The following is a 20929-nucleotide window of genomic DNA, read 5'->3' as shown; positions in this document are numbered from 1 at the left end:
AGCTGAAATACCTCTGCAAAAATGAAAAAAAAAAAAACCATGGGATTTGTTATACTGGAATAAAAGGATAGGTATGCCTCACACATTAATTCTTCAAGTGTGACCTTTATTTGCAGTCCAAGGTTAAAACCCTGTTTATAGCAATATTATATAAAGCTTAGCCACCTCATGAGATCATGATGTTAGGTTCTTCTCTGGCCCAAACTATAGCATGTATTTGATCATGCATATGTCTGGTGAATGTTATCATATCCTGGTTCAAAATTTAATGCCTGGTGGGCTTAGCGTCAAGTTTTTTTGGTGGTTTGTTTTCATGGGTTTTTTTAGGGGGAGTGGGGGAGTTTAATGTCAAGATTTTCTTCGGCTGCCAAGATACCAGGGCAAAGAAAAGAAGACTCCTTCCTCTTCCACTTTTTTTTTTTTTTATGTTCTGATTAATTTGCCAACAGATTGTATTTAACACGGCAACATCTAGGGACAGGTTGCACAATAGCTAAAATACAATCTGCAAGCCTTGAGTACTTAAATGCTTCCATAAATACAACATTTGTAGCATTAATCTGCTTTCTCCAATTGGTGATGAGTTTCCATGGTGAAAAATGTTCACCGCTGTAGATCCGCACAGATGTAATTCCAGTGAATTCAATTTCCTAAGAATTTGGCGCTGCACCGTTCCAACCAACTGCTGAGAATCTTCCAGAGGTCCCACTGCTGTACACAATGTCATCCCTGACTTTTTTAAATCACTTCCACTGAAGATTCTTTGATAAAAACACTGCCAAAGTACAAATAGTCCCATTTGTTTCATACGCAGTGTCTGAGATAGTCATGAACGGACACAAGATTACCCCTGTATGCAGCTGGCATTTTTAAGGTGCAGTTTCGCAATCTACTTAAGCTGGCCTAAAACTGTGCCGCCCTGTTGCGTCTGCACAAGCAATTATATGGCAATGAGACTGCCGACTGCTCCGACACAAAGGGGCTTGGCAGGAGCACGCAGCTGGGACGGAGAAAAAGTGCTGCGCTGCCGCTTTTGGCAGTTGCCCCATCCTATGTCTCTCTGCTGACAGTGAAACCAGGCACTCCAGTCTTGCAGTGTTGAAGAACTCTACTGAAAACAAGAGTCTTTGTAATACAGGAAAAAATGTCACTTCCTTTCCTACTTTGCTTGCGCAGTGTGATAAACTTCATCACGTTAATTTTTAGTTTTATTAAACCCAGGATATTCTTGCTTGCTTGTGTGTGTTTTGCTGCCGTTGCTTTTAAGTGGTTACCATTCCTAAGTTTAAAAAAAATCTTAAATAAAAATAATAGCTAATTAAAAAATAAAAATAAACATTTTAAAAACCCCAAACGAGTAAGAACAGTATCACCACATGCTGTTTTGCTCTTTTCTGTGTACTCTACAACACAGTTCCCTTGTATTGACTTGACCCCCAAAAGGAAGGAACTGAAATATCAACTGTTTACATACTTTTTGGTTTCACCCCCCTTATTTGTCAAATGTTCATCAGCAACATCAGATTTCTCCCTCTAAAAGTAGTCGACTAGCTAACAGTGTGAGATTTGCTTGTGTTCCTGTCAGGTGGAGTTTCAGGTATATTTCAAAAATTCACAATGAATTAGATCTGCGAGTGGATTTACATTAAGAAAACTGTATCTTTCAGGCCACAGTTCGGTTTAGTCATGAAATAAGCACTGAGGCCTGCCAATATGGAGAGGTTTCTGAGTGGTCGAGAACTCTCCCCCAAACTTGTGATGCCTCTGCAATAAAACCTGTCCTTTAAACTTCGGAGTTTATGTATGTTGGCTGCTTGAGGAGTCAGGCAGAAGTTTCAAGAGGCCACCGTTATTGGACACCTAGTTACCTCAGTCCAGATCCTACCTAAATACCTGGCTCTTTTTGTGTATGTGGATCAGTGTCTCATATTTGACAGCAGTATCTCATTCATTTATGAACTTTTGAATTATTATCCTCTTTGACACTGGCAAATATTTTGTTGCAGTCCAGCTGATTATCCTACTTTTCACTTCCATCTGTTAGCACTTGGCCTGTACTCAAGCAGGATAACGCTGCTAGCATTTTCAAGATCATTCAGATGGCTGGTTTTGGTATCAATGCAGAATGCTATCCCTGAAGCGGTACACCAGAGAGAATCACCAACAACGACCCATGATTTCTTACACTAAGAACTTGAAGTGACAGTGAGCTCACTTTCCCATGAGCCAAAACTCATTTTCTTGGTAGATATTTTACAGCATCTTTTTCCTTCTGATAGCCTCTCAGCCTTGCTTTTCAGCTATTCATAGTTATGAAGAATACTTGAAAATGTAACAATATAATGCAATTTGTTGCCAGATGGTCGGTGTTTCTACAAATAAAAATGTAAATGGTAACTTTTAATAGATACTTTCACAATTAACAGTTGTTCTGAAAGTGACCTTGATTTTACTGACCACTCTTTAAACCGCATTATGCTATTAAGTAAGGCGGAATGCCAATGCAATTCAGGCTCATTTTATGCAAAAGAGTTGGTTACAACCCAGGGTCACTATTTCTAATTACCTTAATCCAACTCCCTTCAAGTTTGCTTCACTTAATTGTTTCTGCTGGATTGTATTGGTTTTGTTTGGCAAGGTTTTGGTAGCGGGGGGGGGGTTACAGGGGTGGCTTCTGTAAGAAACTGCTGGAAGCTTCCCTTGTGTTCAAGAGAGAGCGAGCCCATATTAGCCGGCTCTGAGACGGACCCGCCGCCGGCCAAGGCCGAGCCAATCAGTGATAGTGGTAACGCCTCTGTGATAACATTTTTAAGAAGGAAAAAATTGGGACGGAGAGAAACTGCCGCCGGAGTGAGGAGTGAGAACATGTAAGAGAAACAAGCCTGCGGACACCAAGGTCAGTGAAGAAGGAGGGGGAGGAGATGCTCCAGGCGCCGGAGCGAAGATTCCCCTGCAGCCCGTGGTGAAGACCCTGGTGAGGCAGGCTGTCCCCCTGCAGCCCAGGGAGCTCCACGGTGGAGCAGATCTCCACCTGTAGCCCGGGGAGGACCCCACGCCGGAGCAGGTGGGTTCCCGAAGGAGGCTGTGACCCCGTGGGAACCCCGCGCTGGAGCAGGTTCCTGGCAGGACCTGCGGATCTGTGGAGAGAGGAGCCCACGGAGCAGGCTTTCTGGCAGGACTTGTGACCCCGTGGGGGACCCGCGCTGGAGCAGTGTGCTCCTGAAGGACTGCACACCGTGGAATGGACCCATGCTGGAGCAGTTCGTGAAGAACTGCAGCCCGTGGGAATGGCCCACGTTGGAGGAGTTCGTGGAGGACTGTCTCCCGTGGGTGGGACCCCACGCTGGAGCAGGGGAAGAGTGTGATCAGCCCTCGTCCTGAGGAGGTGAAGCGGCAGAAAATAACGTGTGATGACCATAAACCCCATCCCTGTCCCCCTGTGCCGCTGGGGGGGCTTGGTGGTGAAATCCGGGAGGGTAGTTGTGCCCGGGAAGAAGGGAGGGGTGGTGGGAAGGTGTTCTGAGATTTCGTTTTACTTCTCATTACCTTGCTCTGGTTGATTTGTAATAAATTGAGTATGTTTTGCAAATTGAGTCTGTTTTGCCCGTGACGGTAATAGTGAATGATCTCTCCTGTCCTTATCTCGACCCGCGAGCCTTTTGTTATATTTTCTCTCCCCTATCCAGCTGAGGATGGGGGAGTGATAGAATGGCTTTGGTGGGCACCTGGTGTTCAGCCAGGGTCAACCCATCACATGGATACCAGTTGAATCCATGGGTTTTTTTGTTTTTGTTTTTGTTTTTTTCAGTTGTAGTAGAGTAACTATGGGTCTCTGCTGAGTACTGAAAATTACCGGTAGAAAAATAATTGAATACTAGTTCTACCACTACTGGTATTTGGGGTGGGGGTTGGGGAGGGGAGGTGTTGAAGCAAAATGGCAGAAAATAAGTAGCCTATACTAGTTGAAAACATACATGGTTAAAGATGCTCTTGCTTTGCAAACGGCTTAGCAGAATACACAGGCCTTACGTATTCTGCCAGTTCATCTTTGGTAATGTGAAAGAGCTTCCACAGAAAAAGCGGACTGCCTCACAAATGCCTTTACTGCCTTATAAATAAGACTTTATCAAAATGGTATCATTTGTGAATATATGGGGGCAGTCAATAATTCATTTTTGTGCTTCTCCACGGATGGAGCATTGCAACTGAACACTGTATACGTAATGATCTCACCACAGGTCCCAGAGAGTGAGAAGGGCTCTTGGGAGAGCTTTACTCTTGCTTTTAACCTAACACAAGTCCTTCACATGTTCTGCTTATTCAGAATTGCCTGAGAATTTATGGGAGAAGTCATTCTCTAAGACTTCAATACGTTCCAGAATGGATCAGCCTTGGGAAAAAATGTAATGGGTACAATGCAGGGTACAATGGGAATAGAGGGGAAAAAGATCTGGGAGGTGTTAATTTGTAAGGTATTCCACTTAGTTTCTACCGGCTTAAAGGGGAACGTGGCCTCTATTGTTGTTTTACAATTTCTTTTGCTCTCCTGCTGGAATAACTTCCCCAGTAGCATGAACTGGCAGAATTTTAACAGATTCAAGGTCAGGGAATTATGTGCTGATCTTTGGTCATTATGGAAATTTCTTCTGATGGGAAGATATGTTCCAGGCAATAATCAGTATTTTTCCCTCTTAAGCCAAGTCCACAGGGCACATCCGAAAGATTAGGATGGTTCCAGATATAGTTCATCATTGATGGAAATGTGCATAATTTAATAATTTAATCCTTCTGAGGTGCTCTCCATAGCACAAAGAAACAGAATCAGTATCCATAATGTATGGCCTTTATATATTCATCTATTCATTTCAAGATAGCTATGCATTGAGTAGCTTAAGAAATACTTAAATATGCAACTGTATTTTCTAAGATATCGGGGGGGGGGGGGGGGGGGGGGCGAAGTTAAGAAGAATACAGGCTATGCCTGGGAAAAAGCGGCGACTTACGCCATCAGGACGATGAAACCCCACGTCCTTTGAGGTAGAGTTTACAAACATAGTAAACGGTAACGCACATCCGAAACCTCACACCCTTTCTTTTCCTAGGGCGCACTTACTACCGAAGAACAGCTTGCTGTCGCATCAGGCAGGTTACAAAACCAGGCTCCGAAAAGTCATCGCCGGCAATCCAGATTCAGAACCGGGAATGCCGTTACGCCTCTTGAATTTCGTGGGCAGACCACGGGCAGCAGGCGGGCTAGCCAGCATTTTCTGCGGGCCCTCCACCGCACCGCCGGCCGTGAAACGAGTTGAGCGGCTGAGGTTTTTACGCCCTCATCACGGTTTTATATTTTACTTCAGAAGCCTTCAGCCGGGGCTGAACGAGAACGGCTTTAACGCATCGCATAAAATAAAAGTGCCCGCGCAGGGAGGTAGTTCTGAAAATCGGGACCGCTCCGACAAGCCGATGCGGCGTATCCCCGTGGCTTCGGAGATACGGGCACTGTCAGGGATTTATTCCGCGCTCACAAAGTTGCTCCCGCAGGAGGGAGGGCTCCGGCCCGGCCCGACTCCCATCCTGCCGGCCGGCCCCCGGGGCCGCGGCCGTACCCTGCCCTCGCTCCGCCCGGGACCGACCGACCGACCGGCCGGCCGGCCACGGAGGGGACCCCCCCCCCCCCCCACCTCCCCGCCGCAGCTTTATCTTCCCGGCAGCCCCTCTCGCACCCCGCTCCCCGCAGCGGCACCCGCTCCACCGCCGCCCCCGGGACCCTCCCTCGCCGCCCCTCACCGTTCTCTCGGGGCGGGAACCGCCCCGGCGGCGCGGCCCCCTCCTCCCCCCGGCCCTGCCCCCGGGCCGCACCCGCTCCGCTCCGCTCCGCCGGCAGCCCGCTGCCGAGGCGCAGGGGCGGCGGTGGCAGCCGCCGCCGGGAGCGGGGCTGAGCTCGGCGCTGGGAGCGGCGGGCGGCTCACGCAGTCGCAGGGAAGAGGAAGCAGCCGGCAGCCCGCCCGCCGCCGGAGCAGGGCGCGGAGAATCGGCACATCCCGGTTCCGCCGGGGGCGGCTCCGCCAACAACCCCCCCCCCCCCGCGTCGCCTCCCCTCCCTTCGCCCTCCCCTCCCCTCCTCTCCCTCCCCGCCCCTCCGGAGCGACGTCCCTGCGAGTTTGCTTCGCTGCCGGCGCCCGCCGCCGCCGCGTCTCCCCCGCCATCAACTCTGGGGAGCCGCCGGCGGAGGTGCACGGACTCGAAGTTGCGGCCAGCCCGGGTGGAAAGTAGCGGCAAGGCGGAAGGTGGTGGGGGGGGGGGCCGGAGCCGAGCACAGCCCAGCCCGGCCCAGCCCAGCGGGGCCGGTGCAACCTCCCCCCGACCGGGTGCTGGGCCCCGCGCCCCGACCCGCTCCGGCCGGCTCCGAGCGAGGCGTCCCCGCGGCAGCTGCCGGTAAGAGACCACCGCGGAGCCGCTGCGGTAGGAGACGGGGGGTGGGGGGGGGGGGGGAGGGAGAGAGCGGAGGGGGGGTGTGTGTGTGTTGGGGGGGTGTTTCACTCAGAGGCGCCGGGCGTGAGGAGACGGAGGCTCCCGGGGGCGTGCGGGGCGCGAGCGCGCTCGCCGCCGAAACTTGTTCAAGTTGTGCGGCCCCGGGGGGGAGGAGGGGGAGGATGCGCGGGGGGCCGGGGAGGCGGCGGCGGGCGCCCTCTGCTGGCGGCGGGCGGCGCTGTCAGGCTTCGTCCCGGGGCTTGGCGGGGCCGGGAGGGTGGGGGGTGTCCGCCGTGGGTCCGCCGTGGGTCCGCCGTGGGTCGGTCGGTCTGCTTTCCCCCTTCGCGCCTCGGTTTCGGCGGCAGAGGCGGTCGTGTGGTGTGTAGGTACGTAGGTGGCGAATATTGGCGTGTGTCTGAGCTGCCCTTAGTTTCGGTGGCACGTTTCAAATGGGTTTTCTGGGGTGGTTCCTGAGGGAGGAACGGGCAAGTGCGCCCCGAGACCTGGTAGCCACGCGGGAGAAGGTGAGAAATACAGGCAGCTTAAGTAGCCGATACGAATTTCTCTTTTGCCAAAGAGAACTTTGAAAATGCTCCTTTTTTTTTTTTTTTTTTTCTTTTTCCTAATAAATTTCTGTAAAAGCAAAGGCGTACTGACTCATCTTTCGTAGGAAGTTAGCAGCACTTCGTTAAGTACTTTAACTCTGTTCTGACAGCTATATAGCTTCAGAGAACTTTTGTTTCTGTTTCCACAGAAAGAACCAACATGCAAAGTGGAAGGAAACCCGAAACTGCTCTTTTAACAAAAAAGTATTGGCTTTCTGCTTCTTTCACTTGTTTTCCTTTTGCTTCGTAATGGAAGGAGCAGGATTATCTGAATCATTGAGGCAAAATTTGGGCGTCGCTGGCTGGAGATAAGATGAAAGAAGACTTGAAAATACATCGATACTCTATGACTATTGATTCAGATGCACCTTTCACAAACAGAGGGGAATAGTGGTTAAAAGCACCGCAGTTTCATCAAAAGGAGCTAATGGAGGAGCTATGTTGATTATTTTTTTATTATTATTAATTTTTTTTTCCTTCCCGTTCTCCCATGAGTCCCAAAAGAGAAAGATGGAAAGAGCATGTACGGAAATTGAGATAAGGGGAAGGCTGAAGACAGTAACTTTGATTTCGAAGTCTGTTTTCCGAGTGCTGTAAATTCCCTATTTCATCCAATATAACACAATGTTCTGAATAAATGATATCATTTTGTGATCAGTGGGGTTTTTGTCAGCTCTAGAAGTGGAATTTGACCTGATTGAAAGCCTTTTAAAAAAGTACATGTATGACTCCGAATCCTTTTTTCAAGTCAAGTTTTTCAAGTTATCAGGAGAGTGTGTTTCAGTCTCTTACTGTGCATTGTCAACCTGTGTTTTATATGCATATCTCAGAGATTTTACTTTTTCCCTAATTTTAGTATTTATGCCGTGGTGTTGTGTTTGAGAAAAGTGTGAACAGACAAGGCACCTGACATTTAAGTTTTCGAGAGCTGTGTTGTTTCAGTGTTGTAGCTCAGATCACAAGTGATCTGAGTAGCTGTGAGAATGCGCAGTACACGCTAAGTCTTTTCTCCTAAAAGTATGCCTTAAAGATGTTCATTTCCGTACTAACTGGATCAAAGTTTGATACCTGAACATTGTGTTTTGTTAGGAAATGCATGCCTGGGGAAGAGGAGCTGCCTAATGGATCATGGCTCTGATGTTCATGGGGCATACTTTATTTCTAGCATTAATGATGTTTGCTGTCTTCACTTGTGAAGAATCTGTAAGCAATTACTCTGATTGGGTGACTTTCATAGAAAATGTAGATCAATATGAAAAACAGCAGCTTGAAGGTCTTAATGCTGAGCAGAAGCTGAAAAAAACAGTTCTTCACCCCAGCTTGTATTTTGAGGCTGAAGATGTCCGGGCACTGAGGCAGAAGGCTCATACAAGCCATTCCCATCTATTTAGAGCCATCAGAAGTGCGGTGACGGTTATGCTGTCCAACCCATTGTACTACCTACCTCCACCCAAGCACGTTGATTTTGCTGCAAAGTGGAATGAGATTTACGGTAACAATCTGCCACCTCTAGCGTTTTATTGTTTGCTGTGCCCCGAAGATAAAGCTGCGTTTGACTTTGCCCTAGAATATATGGATAGAATGGCTGGCTACAAAAACTGGTTGGTTGAGAACGCACCTGGAGATGAAGTGCCGCTCGGTCACTCCCTAACAGGGTTTGCCACTGCTTTTGACTTCTTGTATAATTCCCTGGGAAGTGAGAGAAGGCAGAAGTACCTGGAGAAGATATGGTCTGTAAGCGAGGAAATGTACGAGTGCTCAAAGGTTCGTTCCTGGGGAAAACAGCTTCTCCATAATCACCAAGCCACCAATATGCTTGCTTTGCTTATTGGGGCTTTAGTTGCAGGGGCGGACAAAGGAGCTCAGGCAAATATTTGGAAACACGCTGTCGTTGATGTGATGGAGAAAACAATGTTTCTGCTCAATCACGTTGTAGACGGGTCTCTGGATGAGGGAGTAGCTTATGGGAGTTACACAGCCAAGTCAGTAACCCAGTATGTTTTCCTGGCCCAGCGCCACTTTGGTATTAACAACTTGGAGAATAACTGGCTCAAAATGCACTTTTGGTTTTACTATGCCACCCTATTACCAGGCTTTCAGAGGACTGTGGGTGTAGCGGATTCTAATTACAACTGGTTTTACGGTCCTGAGAGCCAACTGGTTTTCTTGGATAAGTTTATCATGAAGAATGGAGCTGGCAACTGGTTGGCACAGCAGATTAGAAAGCACAGGCCCAAGGATGGGCCAATGGTGCCGTCCACTGCACAGAGGTGGAGCACGCTGCACACTGAATTTTTATGGTACGCTGCCGAAATCACTCCTCAGCCGCCTCCTGACTACGGCACTGCTAAAATGCACGTGTTCCCTAACTGGGGGGTTGTGACTTACGGGGCTGGATTGCCCAACAGTCAGACAAACACCTTTGTGTCCTTTAAGTCTGGAAAACTCGGTGGACGTGCTGTCTACGATATTGTTCATTTTCAACCGTACGCCTGGATTGATGGGTGGAGAAGCTTCAATCCGGGACACGAACATCCTGACCAGAACTCTTTCACTTTTGCTCCCAATGGACAGGTGTTTGTGTCTGAGGCTCTCTATGGACCTAAACTCAGCCACCTGAACAACGTCTTGGTCTTTGCTCCATCTCCTACGAGCCAGTGCAACCAGCCTTGGGAGGGACAGCTTGGTGAGTGTGCCCAGTGGCTGAAGTGGATTGGTGATGAAGTTGGAGACTCAGCTGGAGAAATTATAACAGCCTCCCAGGCTGGAGACATGATGTTTGTGAGCGGTGAGGCGGTATCTGCTTACACATCAGCGATGAAACTGAAAAGTGTATATCGCGTTTTGCTGCTCTTAAATTCTCAGACATTGTTAGTAGTAGACCATATCGAGAAGGAGGAAGACTCTCCTGTTAATTCTGTCAGTGCCTTTTTTCATAATCTTGACATCGATTTTAAATACATACCCTATAAATTTAAGAACAAATACAATGGAGCTATGATGGATGTGTGGGATGCCCACTACAAGATGTTTTGGTTTGATCATCATGGGAGTAGTCCTGTTGCTAGGATACAGGAGGCAGAACAAGCTGCTGAATTCAAAAAGCGGTGGACTCAGTTTGTGAATGTTACCTTTCCAGTGAAAAACACACTTACAAGGATTGCTTACCTTTTTTACGGCCCGTATGTCAATGTTTCTAACTGTAGACTCATAGATAATGCAAAATCTGGATTTCAGATCTCGCTCAATGTCAACAACACTGAAAATACCATCTCTGTTGTGACTGAATATCAGAATTTAAAGACAAGGTTCAATTACTTGGGATTTGGTGGGTTTGCCAAAGTGGTTCATGAAAACAAAGTGACCAGGTTTGGTCTAGGTACTGAATCTGTGAAAAAACAGATAAAAAATAATAGGGTGGTTTTCCCATTTGGGTTCAAAGTGAACATAGTTGCAGGGTTAATTTTGGGTGTTAGTTTGGTCATACTGGCTTTTCAGTGGCGGTTTTACATATCCTTCGGTAAAATGTTGCGTTGGATCCTGATACTGGTTGTCACACTGTGGCTTATTGAATTGGTGGATGTGTGGAGCATGTGTACTCAGCCCATCTGTGCAAAATGGAGCAGTGAGATGACAAGGCTAGAACGTGAGAAAGGCAATAAAGCCAAACAATTAGAAGAAAACCCTGTTGGTTTGCCAGATGTTATCATTGCTTCACTTCCCGCTTCTGGTGCAGAAATTTTAAAACAGCTGTTTTTCAATAGCAGTGACTTCTTATACATCAGGATACCTACGCCCTATCTCGAAATCCCCGAGACTGAATTTGAAATTGATTCCTTTGTAGATCCGTGTGAATGGAAGGTTTCTGATGTCCAGAATGGTCATTTTCGTCTCATCCAAGGGTGGCTTCAGTCTCTAGTTCGAGGCACAAAGTTACATTTACAAAACATTCATTTGTATGAAGCCAGCAGAAGTAAAATTGCTCAGCATTCTGCCATAAGCAAAGACAAAAAGAAAAGGTCCAAAAAGAGAGAATCTCTGTCAGAGCAACGAAGCAGGGCAAGAGGGAGTCAAGATAAAGATGCTGAATATATTAGGGAACTGAGAAGACATCTTGTCTATTATCCTAATGCGCGACCTGTGCTTAGTTTAAGTAGTGGGAGCTGGACATTAAAGCTTCCCTTCTTTCGGGAAATCCTGGGACCATCAATGAGAGCATTATATGTAGTAAGGGACCCTCGGGCATGGATCTATTCAATGTTGTACAAAAATAAGCCAAGCCTTTACTCCTTGAAAAATGTTCCACAACACTTGGCTGCAATGTTTAAAGGGGAGGATGGTAAAGGAAAATGTAGTTTAAATGAAGGCTATGCCTTTGAGTATGAATCATTAAGAAAAGAACTTTCAAATTCTAATTCAAATGCCGTTTCTGTGTTGTCCTATTTATGGCTAGCAAACACAGCAGCGGCACTGAGAATAAATGGGGACTTGCTGCCAACAAATTATCAGCTGGTCAAATTTGAAGATATTGTGAGCTTTCCTCAGAAGACGGCTGAAACAATTTTTGCCTTTCTTGGTATTCCTCTTCCTCCTGCTAGCTTAAACCAAATATTATTTGCCACCTCCACTGGTCTTTTCTATCTTCCTTATGAAGGGGAAATTTCACCAAGTAGCATTCATGCCTGGAAACAAGACATGCCCAATGAAGAGATTAGGCGGATTGAAGATATCTGTTGTTCTCTAATGGACCACTTAGGATACCCAAAGTTTATAGAATAAATGCTGCCGGTCAGCAGAAATTTGCACTAATGATCTCTTGACTCCCAATTTGTGGATAAATATTAGAGAAGTTTGTTTATTCTTGTAAAATGTGTACAGTCTGCTACTTTCAGAGAGATTATTTTAAGAAAAAGATAGTTGTTCCTGCAACTGTGGGTTGTTGTTTTTTTTGTTGGTTTGGTTTGGTTTGTGGTTTTTTTTTAAAAAAAAACCTTGTAACTACTTCTGCTGCCTTTCAAAAAAAGCTGTGTGAACCTTTGTAGAACTACCAGCTGGGGACTCTATATCTCAGGGGATTAGTAATAGAATATGGAGCTTTTCACCTCCATCTCACCAGTTTGACTCCAGCCCAAGTGTTTAGTTCCTGAAAGTACTTACCGTCTGATGATTGTATGAGGGCTTATATGAAATTAAACTGGTTAAACTGGCCTGGTTCCTAACGGTGATAATTAGCCCCCTTGGACAGGTTTATTGATGCATTCTATCTGTGTCTTACTGGTCAGTACAGTGGTGCAAAATAAACAGAAGCTGAGATTTAAAGCTGTTCAGCATCCCTTCAGTGGGAGGAAACAGTCAGAACATTCGAGTGAATCTAGTTCCTTATTTACAGTCTCAGCAGACAGGCCCAGGACTGGAGTGGACATGGATATTGAATATCATTACAGGATATGGTTCCTTCAGCTCAGAGATGTGGCACTTAAATTGGGGTTTGTGCTTTGACAAAAGAGACTTCGTTCTCCGTGCTTGACAATGTGGTACCTTTTGTGAGCCTGAAGTAAACTCTCTGGAGAAAAATAAATGGGACAAAAAGGAACCAACAAGATCTCCCAAATGAGCAGTTCAATTTGGAGAAGATTTTGTGTAGTTTTGACCTGCCTCAACCTAACTTAATTCAGAAGGTTATTAACATCTTGGCTCCTCGCACTGCTTTATCCTGTACCTCTTGTCTAAGTGGTTCTGCAAGGATTTTCTCTTTTTGAGGGAGACTCTTCCATCCTTCTTTGTTGTAACACATTTCTCTGCTGATTCTTGTGCATAATTTCACTGAGACCAGTGCAAATATTTGATGTCATTGTCAATGGCTTATTGTTGATGTCGGCATAAAATGGTGATCTGAGATTTAGAAGATGTTAAATAAATCTCCAGGTCTGGTTGCTGAGGGATGTTTTGCTTTTCTGTATAATGAATTTCTGAAGGACAGCCATTGCTAACTTGAGGTCATCTTTCAGAGAGGGGACAAATCTGAAAATCACCCCTCCCTCAGCCACCTCACATTTGAGTGATGTTTCCTTGCAGTAAACTATTTCCAAAGTTGTCTGATTTGTATCATGATTGGTGTTTCTTCAACATGATGCTGTAATATGATAGCGGTTTGGAAACAGGTAGGCTTGATAGGATAGATGTGTCTTTGTCACAGCTCATTTTCTTCTTGAGTCACGCTCTTCATTTACGCATGCCCATTAAGAAAAAAAATCCCATTTCCCAATTTAACTTGCTCAGCATTCTTTGGAAATGCATGCATATTGTAAATGTCTGCAGATGTGTAAGTCAGATCACAAAGAGACATCTGTTTCCTTTACCATCTGTTTTTTATTACAAATGGAATTGTCTTGGAATGCGTTTCAGTTGGTTTGTGGGAGCTGGGATCAGGTTTTTGGCTTATTATATTGAAATATGCGTGTAATTACTGTTTATTTGGGTGGTAAGCATTAGACAGTGTCAAAAGTGCAGTGAGTTTCTTTGTACAGATTACAGGTACCCTTGCTGATTTTTGATAAAAAGGAGTTCTTGCCTTTCCTTCCAATCTTACTATCATGTCTCTGTTTTGCCCAGCTGTCTTTTCCCTCCCATACATATCTCTCACATCCTTTGGATCACTTTGTGATATCTTATTACAACCTAGATAAAAGTAGTTCTTTCTCGGCCAGTCATTAGTATGTCAAAATAGGCCTCTAGCAGGATAAAGCTATTGATATTTTGCAGTCTCACTAACCATAACTTAGTTGTCATTTACTAGCAGTAGTTTCTTTTCCCCCTGCAGTCCTAGGTTTCACCCCTGGCTATGTGGAATGCCATGTTGAAGGAAATATTAAACAAGTTAATATACACTGACATCTTAGTGAAACTTTGGTTTCCAAGTATCATTCTCTCAAATTGGCTTCTCTCTGAAGCCATTTTTGATCGTATGTTAAAAAAAAAAAAAAAAGTATTGATGTCTGTACAGTCTGTACTTGCAGCCTGTACCTGACAGAATAAGTTTCAGCATTTGCCTTCTATTTCCAGGATTTACACTCTAGAATCAGAACAAATAAAAAGGATTTTCTCTGTCAGATGTTTTAGGGCAGCTGAAGGTAAGAATTAAGACTGACTGTGTATTTGTGGATGTAGAAAGAAACCTTTAAATCCCTTCCAGAAAGTGCCATATGAAATGCCACAATAGCCTATAAACCAACTTTTTGTTTGTTTTTGAGGAGTTAGGGTGGACAGAATTATCTGTCAAGAGCATCATCTGTGCTATTTTTGGAATACAGGTTTTCCCATGCACTTACATTCATAATAGCATCGTTACTGTCATTAATTATATGCAAGATTTAGGAGCTATTTCTTTTCTGTACTGCACTTTCCCATTTCAAAGAATGCATAATCTATTATTCAGATTTCATTGCATTGTGTGTTCCTTAGACAGGTGTAAAAAAGTGGAAGAGAACTCTGTTCTTTATTTTTAGATCTTGTGAGGGCAAATGCTTTGTAATCGTTATGCTAAAAATATGTAAAAGGAAAAGCAGTGTCTTTGAAGAAGGAGTAGGAATGCATAAGGTATGGCAAGTCTCCAATTTTCAATCAAATAATTGTTTTGTTGTGTTTTAGATGGTAAGTTACATGACCACTCAACCAAAGTTAGTACCAGACAGGAGATACCCCAGCTATGGAGTTGAATGACTTTGTGTTGAGATTGTGGCCTTCCACCTGTATGAATAACAACCCAAGACACAGCAGAAAGCTGAATAAACATGTGTATGCTTGACAAGAATGCCCACTGAAAGATGCAGATCTGGGAGTTTGTAGAATAAATTTCAGTAGCACCATCCATAAAATGACAGTTGTGGTATGGAGAAGCAGGACTACTGTGGAGGCCTGCTGATAAAAAAAGTAAAAAATAAACTTGCTTTTCTTTATTAAAGAATAAATTCTAATTTTAAGTCTGTGCTGATCTTCAGTCAAATTGGTCATTAAATAGATTATTTTTTTTTTCTTATGTAAGTGTTCAATTGAGACTAGTAGGTCTCTGTGTATGAAGAATATGAGTGCAATTCTATAATATGAAATGATTTTGTGGGTGTGCAGTGTTCAGTTGAGACTAGTGGGTCTCTGTGTATGGAGAATATGAGTGCAATTCTATAATATGAAATGATTTTGTGGGTGCGCGGACTTATCCTCAAGATTCTCTTTTGTCACTAGCATCCAGAGAAAGAATGGTCACTACATAGACACAGACATTAACCACTGCTTTCTCCATATAGTAATGTTTAAGACTGTGAGTAAAATTTGGGAATTGTTAGACCTTTTTGAAAAGCATGTCTGGTTAGGTACATTGTATTGAAAAGTGTTCTGGCACTTTCAGTTACACTTTCATAAAGTTGCTCATGAAAATTAGTCTCACTACTTTATCTCAACCTTGCTTCCTTTTTCTTGCTGTGTTAAAGATTGATAATTATTTGTACTATATCGTAGTTTGAACTGTCCAATTATAAGACAGCTAAGATTTTGACATATTTTAAAAAGGCAGGCTTTATTTAAATGCTTATATCTCTGAATCATATTTGGAAGCCTAAGAAAAATAAACGCCGAGGAAAACTTTTCAGTTATTTACTTACTTTGTAACTAAGTGACATTGGCCCTGGGGAGATGCACACTGGTCTTGGCGTTCAGAGTTCTATCAAATCGCATGAATCGATAGTCTCTGAGCATACCTAAATGCCTCTGTTGCTCCCAGTAGGCTTTGTTCAACAGCAACATCTGTGGAGATGTGCCTCAGTATCATGGTCAGATTCGTTCTTTTCACCCTCTTAGCACGCAGTTGGCATGCAGTCCTTCTCAGATTTATGTTTGAACAGTTAATTTGCCAGATCCAGAGTTGCATTTCTGTATAAGATCCTCAATTATATGTAAAATACATGGCACAACTCATCTGAGAGTGTAATACTATTCTGATAGTGTTAAAATGCAAATCAAACAAAAAATCCACTTCAGCTTTTATAAAGTTATTGGTAACTGATTTGTAAAGCTGCGGTCGTGGGTCAGATTTTTTAGTTTTAACCATAAAAACAGTTTCAGTTGCTGTTGAAACTTAATGATGTGACTGCTAGGGCAGCCCTAGCTCCACCTGACAGTCAATTATTTCCATTATTAGTCTTGGAGACACTATTTATTTGATGAACATGAACATACATAATCTGGAATGTAATACTGCATCTGCTGAAAACATTTGAAGTGCACAGTTCAAGATTAAGGATAACAACATGTTACCTCAATATTACAAGTTACAAAAATTAGCCCCTTCGCTAGTGGTCCATATGTTGGGTTCCATATGTTGGAATATTTTATAATTAGAAGCTGTGGTATATATTTAGGTGACTTAGAAGTAATGTATGAAAATTATTTCTTTTTAATTACACTTAAAATTATTTTCTTCAAGAGGGTAAGTCCTGAAGCTTAACACTTCTATGGTCAGTGCATCACAAGCTTTCCTTCCTTTCTCTGGACTCCCTTTTAGCTTTGGTTCAGACTAAAACCTTTGTTTAAATCTCATCATCAATGCGCTGTTTTCTAAGTGAGGAGTCTGTCTGGAGACGCTTACAGTCTCAAATTCCATTTTGTTGTGTTTCAGTGTGGAATATCGTGGACTATGAGTCATGGATCAAATCCCTAAATTGTGAGCTGTTCAGAATTGGACCATAAGTGGAATGATGCCTTGCTGACCTCAATGAATGTTGTGCCATTGGCTTCAACAGGGCCAAAATACTATCAGCTACTATCGTCAAACAATTATCATCTACTTAGCCTGAATATTCCAAAACAGCAGAAATTACAGGAAGTAAATAACTCAAATGATCATGAAAGATTACGGTTAGTGTTATTTGATGAAAAAAGGAAATGCATTTTAATAATGTAAAAAATATAAATTGTTCTGTAACTGTAATCAAAGCTACCTGTAGGCTGTCTGATGACTTTATAAACTCATAAAAGGAGGTATAGAAACAAACAGATATACAAAATAATGTACAAACACAGTTTCAAATGTCAGGACTTTGATTTTTCTTTAGTGAGGAGAAATTTGCTGATACCAGATCTACACTATTCTCGTAAAAGGGTGTGAATGGGCAATCTTGTGCTGTCTCAGAAAATAGTTAATAATGGGAAAGTTCTGTTTCACATTACTGAGACGATACCGTTTTAAATTAAACTATACATCTTTTGAGCTGACAATATGCTGAGAGTTATATGTGATGTAGGAGAACAAAGACAGTCTGATTTCATTCACACCTGTCTAACAGAATAATTTCTGAAAGGTTCTTCATTTATGCTGGTATAAACTCAACATTTAGTTTACTGTCTTTACTAAGAAAGATATTGTGGTGTTTAAGAACATGACCTGAATTTGTCTATCTCACATTAGGTAATTTAACTTTCGCACCTACATAAGAAGCATTGTCACTCTAGAATCAGTGGAAAGTGAGTGTTGCCTTCAAAGGTAAATCAAACATTGCTTACCTCTTTGTAAATCCTCAAAAGCCAAGGGTGACTCTTAGTTTAGATGCCCACTGAAAGGCCTCAAAGGAAGTGGGGTGAATTTGGCTTTAAATGTGTATGGTCTTACATCTAAATAGATTTCTGCATCTGAGCAGTTCTAGTGCATACACTGTCCAAACAAAATTTTATGAAACATCCTGCATAAAATAAAACTACTGTTAGTAGAATAATACTTTTGTGTTATCCTTTTTTTTTTTTCTTTTTTCTTACATTATTTCACCACTTAGGATCTCACAAAACTTTGTGATGTGGCCAAGTGTATGTATTTAAATTTTTAAAATATCGCTGGTTTTGTTTGTTTTGAATATGGGAGCCACTGTTATCTTTCAGAGAGTGTTGATGGCAAGACCTGATTCTGTCTGCCCTTGAATGCACAGTAAGTATGTTTGGTGTTAAGTAAAAGACCACAAAATAGCTGTATTCCTAGAACAAAAAAAGTGATTTTCTGCTTAGTTCTCAGGAACTGGACAACTGGTGTAATCCATAATTTTGAAGTCTTTTAGTCTATAAACACAGTAGCTATATGCACACTGTATATTTAGAATTGTGCCTCTTCTAATTCCTGAACTATACTCAGGCATTTTTTCGGAGACTGGTATTTGGCCCAGAGACCATTCTAGCAATTTAACAGTGTAGGTAGGCAAGTTCCAGCAGCCGTGAATGTTCTCTTGTGTGTTTAATTAAAAAAAAAAAAAAAAAAAAAAAGACATGTAATCAAGTTAACAAGAATAACTGCAGCCCCCTGGATCTCTCTTACTGAATGGGGGCTGGCACAGGCAATATCTCTCAGATCCAGAGACACAGGTAGTTCAGCATCCTTATTGCTGCTAAGGTCTGTAACCCACTGCAGGTGCATCTGAGCTGCAACTAGTTTCCTGCAGCAGAGATTTGCAGGTTTAACTATCTGATTTTTTTGTTCGTTTAATTTAGCAGAAGGTGCTTGAGGTATACATTAAACTTAGGAGCAAGAATAAGACCTGATTCTGTCTCTCCTGTGAACTTCAGCATGTCGTAAAGCAAAGGTTTGCATGTTTATAAGTCTCGATGATGTTATATTTAGCTGTGAAGTAGGTTTAATATTGTTTTTTTCTGGAGGATGTTTGACCTGTGCCTTCTCTGTTAGTGGCTGCTGTATTATTTTGCAGTTGGTGGGTGGTATGTGCTTATCCTTTGTAGCTCATCCTAGGTCTTGTCACTGTACTCTCACAACTAATTTTTACTTTCTTTTTTTTAACTTTCTGAATCTTGACCCCCACTGGTTTTTGGGAGAGTTACATGGAAAAAGCCCATTATGATAGGAGCAACAAGGTGTGGTATAAAAAAATGTTGCTGTCTATTGCAAATTCTTTGACAAAACTTGTCTCCAGCCATTTTCTGAAAGGTTGTTCAAAGTGAATAAATCCAATGTACAAAGCTCAGCGGAAACTAATATCAAGAACATGATAAAAGGCAGGCTGTCAGAGATAATAAATGCACACTTGTTTTTGTGAAAGCCATTAATATTTTCACTCTTAATTGCTTTTCTAAGAGAGGACTTGCTTATATTTTCTTTGGGGTTTTTTTAGACCTTTTTGTGTGTTTTCATCTTACGGCTTGCCTAGAAATAGATTTTATCCTATGTTTTCTGAATCTTAGTTTGAAATGTTAATTTTGTTACATTTTCTTTAACCTTCTGTTCTCTTTCAGGATGTTCCAGTCAATTCTTTTCATAAATTACATCCTACAGATGCCACTTGATTTCAAGAAACATAATCTCAGACCTGGCAAGGACTATGATAAGTATACAGAAATGAACTGAGAAACAGGAGAAACAAAATGTTATGCTGCTGAAGAGAATAAACTTGAAAGTGTGTGTTGGAATATTCAGGTCTTAATGAGCTGCCATATCATGCACTATGAATGCCTGAATAATAGACTTTATTATTCACTTCAACTGATCAGCTGAACATTGTCTCTTTCAAACTACCATAAGAGTACTGATGGAAAGAGAAGTTAAAAGGAACTTTTGTTTGGATGTATTTTGATTTTTTCTTTTCTTCAAAGCAGTGCTATTATTTTGTATTCCCAAGCTGTGTTAATTTGTAACTAGATAGCTATTACCCAGTGTAGCTCTATAATAACACTGTTGGCACCCAAGGATGCTTTTCAATGAGAGGGTGCAGCTTTACCTGCTGGGTATAGATTCAATATTGATGGTTCCTCAACTGCCAGCATCCTTTAGTGGCGCATTTGAAAGAAAAGTTGATATCTGTAGTAAAGAATTATTTCATGTTAAAGAATGGACAGCACTGTTGCTGAACAAAATAGAGGTGATGTGAAAACATGCATATTATAGACAGTCAGAATACCATCAGTTAGTCATGATTTAGCCAGACTCATAATCAGATCTTTAAAAGTATGGCTGTAGCTCTCATCCATTCCTCAGCCTAATTACTAACCTTCATGACCCTCTTTAATTGCAGGCTAGGCTAAGATGAATTTCCTTCCATTTGCTGAAAGAAAAGAGCAAGCCTACAGCTTTGTTGATATACTAGGATTTTTTTAAGCTGCTGTCGCTTGAATGTATGTCTGTACCTCTAAATTGCTCCAGGGTGCATTTGCAAGTCTTACAGGTGCATTTGCAAAGCTTACATAATGAATGATTCTGTTGACTTCAGTGTATAGGAATTTACCTAATTGTATTCCATCTTTCTCTGATAATAGCCACACCTTAGTACCTTTAACACATGAAGTGAAGAGAATGATTAGTAAAGAGCCAGGCTAGACAATAAACAAAAAGCTCTGATACTCATTGTTCACAGATTGTTTAAAGTGTTTGCCAGCAATCTGCTTCATCTGCATTTAGTTCAGTTGGCTGTACACAGCAACAGACTCATAGCATCTTTTGCAGAATCTCCCTTGAGAAGTTTATAACTTAACAGTACAGTTTTAAACAGCTAATATATATATAGATATCATTGTTTTAGTGCCTCTTAAATTAATCTAGGTGCATTTTTTTGATTTAAAGGTGCAAGGAAAATCAAAAGAAAAAAAAGTTATGCAGTTTCCTTTAAAGTTAAATATAAATAAATGAATAATTATAAAAATAAAGACATTCAGATGCTATTAAAGTTTCAGAAAAAAAAAATAATCTCTAGGGTCAATTTAACAGATCTGCCATTAAGTGTGTTATTAAATTATTACTATTCATGCTCTATAATGTATCCTGCAAAACAACTACAAATATGACCAATTTGCTTTTGTTGGACTTGTGAAACAGAATC

At 42.5% G+C, this 20929-nt stretch overlaps 1 protein-coding gene across 1 annotated transcript; it reads left to right on the top strand.

Moving 5' to 3' along the window:
* The first annotated feature begins 6339 nt into the window (after nt 1-6339).
* On the top strand, nt 6340-12077 carry DSEL (dermatan sulfate epimerase like). The gene is made up of 2 exons (XM_049830459.1): nt 6340-6435; nt 7226-12077. The coding sequence occupies exon 2, from the start codon at nt 8205-8207 to the stop codon at nt 11853-11855; it is 3651 nt and encodes a 1216-aa protein (XP_049686416.1). The 5' UTR covers nt 6340-6435; nt 7226-8204; the 3' UTR covers nt 11856-12077.
* Nucleotides 12078-20929: the final 8852 nt, after the last annotated feature.

The sequence above is a fragment of the Accipiter gentilis genome, chromosome 27, assembly GCF_929443795.1.
Source record: "Accipiter gentilis chromosome 27, bAccGen1.1, whole genome shotgun sequence".
Taxonomy (NCBI): Eukaryota; Metazoa; Chordata; class Aves; order Accipitriformes; family Accipitridae; genus Astur; species Astur gentilis.
The sequence above is the reverse complement of the archived record's forward strand: the minus strand, read 5'-3'. Positions and strand labels throughout refer to the sequence as shown.